Source organism: Nanorana parkeri, unplaced genomic scaffold (assembly GCF_000935625.1).
Source record: "Nanorana parkeri isolate BGI_ZX_2015 unplaced genomic scaffold, ASM93562v1 scaffold291, whole genome shotgun sequence".
Taxonomy (NCBI): domain Eukaryota; kingdom Metazoa; phylum Chordata; class Amphibia; order Anura; family Dicroglossidae; genus Nanorana; species Nanorana parkeri.
In genome coordinates, this window is record NW_017306559.1 from 13,576 (window position 1) to 23,003 (window position 9,428).

General features: G+C 45.7%; 1 protein-coding gene across 1 annotated transcript in view; it reads left to right on the forward strand.

The window, feature by feature from the left end:
- The window catches only part of LOC108787890 (A-kinase anchor protein 9-like), a gene marked incomplete at its 5' end in the record, with an annotated part of 25,724 nt that overhangs the window by 10,915 nt on the left and 5,381 nt on the right, over positions 1-9,428 (forward strand). Inside the window, 6 exons of the mRNA XM_018557575.1 lie at positions 2,039-2,264; positions 3,313-3,406; positions 4,079-4,414; positions 4,589-4,714; positions 5,761-6,105; positions 8,698-9,030. Of these exons, the coding sequence (XP_018413077.1) occupies positions 2,039-2,264; positions 3,313-3,406; positions 4,079-4,414; positions 4,589-4,714; positions 5,761-6,105; positions 8,698-9,030 (1,460 nt within the window). The remainder of the gene's footprint in view (positions 1-2,038; positions 2,265-3,312; positions 3,407-4,078; positions 4,415-4,588; positions 4,715-5,760; positions 6,106-8,697; positions 9,031-9,428) is intronic.

The following is a 9,428-nucleotide window of genomic DNA, read 5'->3' on the forward strand; positions in this document are numbered from 1 at the left end:
CTCTCTCTGCCGTCTCTCTTCTCTCTCTGCCGTCTCTCTTCTCTCTCTGCCGTCTCTCTTCTCTCTCTGCCGTCTCTCTTCTCTCTCTGCCGTCTCTCTTCTCTCTCTGCCGTCTCTCTTCTCTCTCTGCCGTCTCTCTTCTCTCTCTGCCGTCTCTCTTCTCTCTCTGCCGTCTCTCTTCTCTCTCTGCCGTCTCTCTTCTCTCTCGGCCGTCTCTCTTCTCTCTCGGCCGTCTCTCTTCTCTCTCGGCCGTCTCTCTTCTCTCTCGGCCGTCTCTCCTCTCTCTTCTCTCGGCCGTCTCTCTTCTCTCGGCCGTCTCTCCTCTCTCTTCTCTCGGCCGTCTCTCTTCTCTCGGCCGTCTCTCCTCTCTCTTCTCTCGGCCGTCTCTCTTCTCTCGGCCGTCTCTCCTCTCTCTTCTCTCGGCCGTCTCTCTTCTCTCGGCCGTCTCTCCTCTCTCTTCTCTCGGCCGTCTCTCCTCTCTCTTCTCTTGGCCGTCTCTTCTCTCGGCCGTCTCTTCTCTCGGCCGTCTCTTCTCTCGGCCGTCTCTCTGCCGTCTCTCTCTCTCTGCTCTCTTTTCTTACCTGCACTGCAGCAGCATCCCGGGTCTCCGCTCAGGTGCAGTGTTCTGTCATCCCGTGTGGCCGAATGTGCAGACTGGTAGAGGTGATCCGCCCCTTCCCGTCTGCAGCGTCTGATGAATTCAGCCGCACGAGCACCACGGGAGGACAGGACACAGGTCAGTGAGCCAATCACGATCTACCAGGGTTTGCTTTGCGATCGACCTGATGGGCACCCCTGTTCTAGATGGTAACAAGGACAATATGGCAGCGTAGCAATCTGCAGTGTGGTCGTGCAGAATTGGAGTCCTTGGTTAAATTTCATCTAGGACCCTTTTTTTTTTTTCCACTAAACCTGATATTGTCTTTTTTTCTTGAGTCTGTTAGATAGAATTTAATTTTTCCAATAACTACATATGCCTTGGTAACCAATTACCAAGCTTCAGCGATGTCAGGAGGAAACCCACAGTAGTGACATCACCAAATTAATTATCTCGTGAGAATATCTGTCATTGGAGGCTCAGTCACTTTTTAATGCTGTCTGTGTCTCGGTGGGGAGATCTTCCTCACTTTCTGTCCATGAGACAACAGGAAGTGAGCAGGAATCCTTTCTAACGGCCTCCGTATATGGCTACAATTTTGGTATATTGCTACTGAATCGGTCGAGATTCGAGCCATGGTTATCCTCGAAAGTACCACCTGGCCCAACAAAATTCATTAAAATTTGGCCCAAACAGTGACTGCATCCTATCGCATGTAGTCACTACTCAACAGTGCAGGTGCTGCGGCCTGCTGGCTGAACACAATAGTCAGCAGTGGATATTACCCAATCAATGCTATTTAGCTTGGATGGGGGAATCTATTAAGCTGTGTATGGTGTCCAGTCCAGTTGCCTGATTGGTAGATTTCTCTTCCCTTTCTGTTCCGTTCACTTGCTGCCTCAGTCACAATAATCACCAAAACAAATGGAGAGGGTCATTTTTTTTCTAACTCTCATTGTATAGTCATGTGTAAGGTTACCCGTATTCCTGCTTTAACTTGTCCATAGACATTAGTTGATAATCTTCCCATTGGTCCCTGTCCATATCCTGAACACAAACGTTTACATGACAGACGGTGTAGATGTCTAAAGCTGTGTACACATGGTCCGAGTTTCAGCCAATTTAGCTGATTAACCCCTTCATGACTGAGGCCCTTTTTTCATTTTTTGCACCCATGTTATATTCCACATTTTAGGCCTGAATTTTGTCAAAGGGACAAGCTAGAAGGTTGTCATCCGAAGAGTGCCTGCAGGCAATCCACTGCAAGCACTGTCCCGGTACTCTGACAGCGGCAGACACTGGGATCATGTCCGCCCATTCATATACCCATTAAGTCCCTGTAAAGTCTATGGTGGTCATTACTTTTTTACACAGCGGTCAGGTGGTCTGAGTACCTGAAGGATATGCTTCACAGTGAATCTGTTTGTTTGCTTTCCTCAGATGTTCAGGAAGGGTTGACCCTGCCAGCATTGGAGGAGGCCGAGAAGCTTAAAGCCGAGTTCAGCCAGCAGAGAGCACAGCTGGAAGAGAAGCACTCCCAGGAAATTGAGCATCTGCGATCATATTTCCAGCAGCAGCTAAAGGAGAATGAAGAACGTTTCTGCAAAGAGATAATTCATCTGCAGGAGCAGCCCCAGGATGTCAGCGTCAGCCCTCTGCCGCTCAGGTAGGCTCATGATGAGACTAAGGAAGTATTTGTCACAAATCACAGTTTGTCTGCTTGTCTGTTTTAAAGGAGAAGTATTGGGAGAGTAAAATATATTTTCCCAGTACTTAGAGCCATTGTGGGGCACTGCCAAGGGATCATGTGACTGGTGGTTGCTCAGCTCACGGTCTTCTCCCTGCAGAGAGCAGTGACTGTCAGTCACCGTTCCCTGCAGGGATTCCCACCTCCCTTCTCTGTTCCTCAAACACTCATTGGGGGTGGGCACATTGTACATTGACATCAGTTCTTGCCCTCAAGGAGCTTGCACTTTAAGTTCCCTAGCTCACATACATGCACACAAATATTGGGTCAGTTAACTTACCAGCATGTCTTTGACGTATGGGGGGTAACCCATGCAAGCACTGGGAGAAAATGCACACTAGGACGGGCGCTACCGCGCTGATCTCACAAGGGAGGCTTTGGGATTTTGTTATTGTGTTTCAGCGCTAAAACGCAATTAAAAACACCCAAAACCGCAGTGATTAGCGCGATTCCATTGAAACCTGTATGGAAACCGCACTGATCAGTGCTGCAAAAATAGTACAGGGAGCAGTTTTGGCGGGGCGGTTCGGATCGCCCGGACCCGCACGGTTGCATAAACGGTCCCCACAGCAATGTATGGGATTGTTCATGTCGGCGAATCCGTGCAGCCGAACCGCCCCGGTGTGAACGGGGTCTAACTGAGGACTCCGCTTCTGCAAAGCTGAAGTGCTAATCACGATGGACATGAAAACACATGGACATGCACAGTCTGCCATGCTGCCCTCTGCTGTAATGATCTTCGCATTCAGATTAGTAACCACATAAGCATGCACCTTCATTATAGGTAGTAGAGTTCCCCAATTGTATATCGAGTAGGCAAACTCGACATCATGGGACTTGTAGCTCCACAAAAGCTGAGTACCGAGGTTGCCTACCTCTGTATATTTTATGGTACAGAGAGCCATTGCTGATGATGTATTGTACTGTCAATGCTTTCTATCTCTTTTTAATATTTGATTTCTTTCAGGGATCTGCATGAGAATGAAACTGGGTCTGATCTTGGGTTACAAGAAGCGACCATATTCCAGAGTGTTTATGCTCCATTTGCTGATATGCTGAAGGTAAACAATGTATAATAAGTGCAGTCTATTAATCTTTGTTTGTGTAGCGCCATCTATGCACACACCCCAGTACTGTGTTGGTTGGTAACACACCTAGCAGTGGATGCAGGAAGCAGACGCTCACATTGCAGTGACAGTGAAGGTCCTCTCTCTATGAGGCTACTATTTTGTTTCTGGATTTTGAACCCTGAAATTTTAATTGCAACAGCCATGTTCTTCTGATCTGTGGTAAAGCACAGGGCACATTCACTGGTGGTAGGTGATAACATATTTATTATGTAATGATTTTGTTTGGCTTTTTTTTCGTATGTGTTTTATCTGATCTCACCTTGGAAACAAATCCTTTGCTGTTCTGCAGCTTCATACAGTACATACGATTCATCCCCGATCATAGGAAACACAAGGCTGTTTGGGCTCTGCTCACACTTTTTACACTTACAATTATAACTTTTCACTGGATGGAAACTGAAGCACAGGGGGAGATCTTTCCTCTCTGTAGATGTAATTCATCTCGCTTCACTCCAGCAAAGATTTTTTTTAAAGACCAATTGAACTTTCAATTTAAATCAGCTAAATTTATTGCAGGTGCATCAAAGCAGAAAAACAGCCACAGCCTAAGTAGAGAAGCCTGTCCCCTGCCAGCTTGCTGTAGAAACGCCTGTCCCCTGCCAGCTTGCTGTAGAAACGCCTGTCCCCTACCAGCTTGCTGTAGAAACGCCTGTCCCCTACCAGCTTGCTGTAGAAACGCCTGTCCCCTACCAGCTTGCTGTAGAAACGCCTGTCCCCTACCAGCTTGCTGTAGAAACGCCTGTCCCCTACCAGCTTGCTGTAGAAACGCCTGTCCCCTACCAGCTTGCTGTAGAAACGCCTGTCCCCTACCAGCTTGCTGTAGAAACGCCTGTCCCCTACCAGCTTGCTGTAGAAACGCCTGTCCCCTACCAGCTTGCTGTAGAAACGCCTGTCCCCTACCAGCTTGCTGTAGAAACGCCTGTCCCCTACCAGCATGCTGTAGAAACGCCTGTCCCCTACCAGCTTGCTGTAGAAAAGCCTGTCCCCTACCAGCATGCTGTAGAAAAGCCTGTCCCCTGCCAGCTTGCTGTAGAAAAGCCTGTCCCCTACCAGTATGCTGTAGAAAAGCCTGTCCCCTACCAGTATGCTGTAGAAACGCCTGTCCCCTACCAGCATGCTGTAGAAACGCCTGTCCGCTACCAGCTTGCTGTAGAAACGCCTGTCCCCTACCGGCTTGCTGTAGAAACGCCTGTCCCCTGCCAGCTTGCTGTAGAAACGCCTGTCCCCTGCCGGCATGCTGTGCGGTGACTACTTTACAACACACACAGGGACCATGAGGAACAAAAGTAGCCCCCCTCCAGAAGTAAGGACAGTGTCAGCACCAATTCAGAGATTATTTGAGGATCTACAGCCAAGTGATACACAAATAAGATACATTTATGTTAATAGTAAAGGTGCTTGAATATATTTTTAAGGTTTAACTCCTTAGATTAGTGTCACTTTAAGTGCTCGATTCGGTTCAGGGGCGAAAATAAAGAAGAAATACCCTATCCTCAGTCTTGTGGCAGTGAACGCTCATCTCTCTCCCCCTCCATTACTGCTGCGGTATGTCTCTCAGCATCCTCTTGTCTAATGGACCTGCATTTGGACATGATGATGTCACAGGTCCTGAGTGCGTCAGAGCCTGTGAAGAAGAGGCTGTGGGGACCAGTCTATAACAGCAAGGCAGGACTAAGGATCAGGTGAGTATTTCTTCTTTAATTTCACCCCCTCGATAAAACAAGCACTTAACCCTTGAAGGGCAGGAATAGCCCCAAGGGTAAATTTTTTTTAAATCCTGGAGTTCTTCTTTAAACATTTGGAGGCCAACAGACATGCCCGAATTTGATCATATTTGGTGCAAGTATTGCATTAGTTGCGCAACATTTCCTCTAAGGTGGTATTGGTGTGGTAGAGTAATGCTGTATTGTATGTGCCCTTTATAGTGATATTGAGCAGAATTAAAACATATGTACTGTAGACTTCCAGAACTTGATCCATATGATCTGTACTTACACAACTGTACTCTATTTTTGAGCAGTATAAGTATCACAGGGACACTGCAGTGGATGAGCATAGCTCCTCTGTACTTACAATGCTGGCCCTATGACGTCTGTACCTACAGATCAGAATGCTGACCCTGTTCACCAGCCAGCGCACATTCATGTAATGTGTTATTGCAAGCCCGCCACAAAATGGAAACCAAAGGGTTGAATCGGTCAGTGCAGAATATAGAAAATGTGCATTTGTACTGCATAGATTAATAAAATAAGCAAAATGTGTATTTTTATTCTTCTCCCGAGCAGATAGACGAAACCGCTCAAATGGAAGACTCCATTGGGTCCATTTATCTGCACCTGCAAAGCCTAAGGCAGACCTTGTTTTCCAAATATGTGGACGAAGTTTGCACTTTAAAAAAGCAGCACAAGGCAGAATTGGATCAGCTTAGGACCGAGCTGGCGGAGAAGTCCGAAGCGGAGAAGGCAACTCTGAGACAGGAAATCATCCAGCTGACAAGCGCCAAGCAAATGACTGTAAATGGCAGTTTCCAGCCCACTTTGTGTCCAATTTCAGAGGAAAAGAGCGATGCTGACCTCAATCAGTTGCTGGAGGAGCGCTACCAGGAGAAGATTGAGCAAGAAATTGCACGAGTGAGTTTAGTTCTTGCATTTTTAAGGCCTTTAGGGCCCGTTCACACCGGGTCCATGTGTTAATAGCATGATTCTGTGTGAATATTGCACATTACGATGCAACACAGGGCCGGTACGATGCAACACAGGGCCGGTTCCTACACAGGCGAAGGTGCATTTTTGTTTACAGACGGCTGCTTCAAAAACAATTTTTTAAAAGGTTAGGAAAAAAAACATTTTTGATATCGGTTTTGGCCTGACATTTTACATTTCATTTCAGTTATGAAACTTCCTTTTTCCCGAATCATCTTCCAGGACAGCAACCTGAGAGATGATTGGTTCCACCTTCTACAGGAAACACAATTAGCAAATGCACCTCTAATTTTTTTGCTTTTATCACTGTTATTTTTTTTTCTTTTTTTTACTTTATTAAATATGTATTTATCTGATTTATCTTTTTATATTTTTTTATCTTATTTTTTGTATTTGTCATTTTTTTTCTTATTGCTTGTTTTTTAATCTTACTATCTTTTACTTTTTATAATTTTTATTATTATGTTTTACTTATTTTTTTTCATAATTGTTATTTATTTTCTAATGTTTTTATCAACTTTTTTTTAATTCATTTTTTTCATTACCCCTTTCAGTTAAGGCCCATTCAACCAGGTCATTGTCCACTTCATGGGCAGAAAGAGCTGGGGCATCAGTGGAGCAGATCTGCAGGGCAGCTATCTGGTCAAAGCAGGACACTTTCATCAAACACTACCGAATTGAAGTCCTGTCCCAGCAAGATCTGGCCTTTGGCAGAAAGGTGCTTCAAGCAATTGTCCCGCCCTAGAGAGGTAGGCTTGTATTTTGTGTACTTGTTTATCCTCTCAGGTTGCTGTCCTGGAAGATGATTGGGGAAATGTTCCGTTAGACTTACCGGTAACGGTATTTCTAGGAATCTTCCAGGACAGCAAGCCTACTTCCCACCCGGAATGATGTATGGTATGTTATTTATTGTTGGGTTGTCCCCTCGTTTACTGGGGTGGTAGTCTACTTTTATCACAACTGAGGTACGAGGGGAAGGGGAGGGGCTTTTAACTGTTTTGCTAATTGTGTTTCCTGTAGAAGGTGGAACCAATCATCTCTCAGGTTGCTGTCCTGGAAGATTCCTAGAAATACCGTTACCGGTAAGTCTAACGGAACATTTGGTGCACCTCTAATTTTTTTGCTTTTATCACTGTTATTTTTTTTTCTTTTTTTTACTTTATTAAATATGTATTTATCTGATTTATCTTTTTATATTTTTTTATCTTATTTTTTGTATTTGTCATTTTTTTTCTTATTGCTTGTTTTTTAATCTTACTATCTTTTACTTTTTATAATTTTTATTATTATGTTTTACTTATTTTTTTTCATAATTGTTATTTATTTTCTAATGTTTTTATCAACTTTTTTTTAATTCATTTTTTTCCACTTAACTTTATTGCTATCACACAGGAGCTAACAGTCCCCTGTGTGATGGCATATGGAGGTGACAGGTTCTCTTTATTGACCCTGTCACCTCCACTACAGGAGTTCCAGCATAACACTGTGCCAGAACTCCTGTGACACCTGAGAGGAAGGGCTGTGAGTGCAGCTCTCCTCTCACTGTCTACCTGGCCGCTCTGAAGCTGCAGCGACCGGGAGAAGAGAGAGAGGGAGCGCAGAGAGATATCATCGCCGCCGCAACCGTCTTAAAGGGGCGACCTCCCAGTGGCATCTTTCCGCCCCCCACAGCGGCAACTTCAGACAGATGCTTGACCTGCCTATATGGTAGCGCTGGCCAATCAGAAAGCAGGGCTTTGCGTCATTACACGGCGCCTGGCTTCCTGATTGGACGGCTCCGGCTGGGTACCTGAGGAAGGCCGCGTTCTGGCTGGAGAGGCCACGGGGGTGACAGGCTGGACAGACTTTCTTGTTAATCGGGAAGCGGGGTGGCGAGTCTTTACACACTGCCCGGTTTCCCGGCTAATCAGGAAGCCACGTGGCGAGTCATTACACGCCACCTGGCTTCCTGAATGGGACTTCCGTTACTCGGTAATTGGTATCGACAAGTACCGAAAAAAAATGATCGGTATCAGTGCATCCCTACTTTTCAGTTTTGCAAAGTTCTTTTATATATTCAGGAGCTGTGCTTCCAGGTAAGTAACCCACTGACACCTAGTGCAGCATATGGACTGCTGTTGTAGAGTGTGTACAAAGTGCATTATGTAAGATAGACATTATCAATCATGGAACAGATGAGTAAAAAAAAAAAATGCATTTATCAAATGTTTATCTCTTAATTCTAAAGACTAATACTGGCCTTGGCGTCCTGGTGCATCGCCTAAATGCACGTGCATTGATGCGTGTTTTTTTTCACCTATTAATGTGTGTTGTGTTAAGGCATCGCTTTAAAATGAATGGCATACAATTTTTAAATGTGCTAGTGGCCAAAAAAGCACACGAAGGAGCCATGCCTTAGAAGAGTTTCCTTTATTTTATACATACTTGGTGTGATCATCATTTTTAAGTTTGCTCAAGCTGCCATCTTTTCTCCCAACTACCTGCCTATACGTCATACAATGTTTCTTCTTTCTCCACAAGGTTATTGTTGAGATGTCGATTGCATTCGCCCAACAAACTGAGCTCGCTCGACTGTCCTCTTTGGAGGTCGCTGAACAACAGAACCTTTCCCAGGATCAGACTGAGACCCCTGAACAGGATACAGAGGGTCTGACTAATGAGCAGACACGGGATGTGCAGGTGATGGGCCTGGAACAACAGGAGAGCGCCCAGTTAGAAGAACTTCCAGTCACTGATACTAGTGATGTATATTTAGTTGATCAGAAGCATGAAGGCCTGACCCTTGGCCAACAAGATACCAAAGCTGAAACAGAGACCCAGCCCAAAGAAAGACCCATGGTTCTCAAAGAGGAGGTAAGAGCACATTCCTTGTTATTTAAAGGTGGCTACAAACCAAGATGAAAAGCACATATAGAAGTGCTGGAACAGCGTGTGATCCACCAATGCTTTCTCATGCAGCTGCTTGGCATAAGGAGGTTAAAGGAGAACTATGAGATGAGTGATTTCCACTCACCTCATAGTTCTAGCCGACCTGTGACAATGAGACTGTCACAGGTCGGCTCAGTAGATCGGGAGGTGAGCGAACGCATATCGGGTTCGCTCGCCTCTCAATCCTGTCACGGCTCTCTGCTGGATTCCCCGCTCCGATCTGCCAGCGCTGACTGGCGGAACGGACGGGGGAGGGGGCGGGTACAGCTGGCTCTGCCTCTAGATAGGCAGAGCCAGCTGTCACTCACGCAGCTGGGCGGATC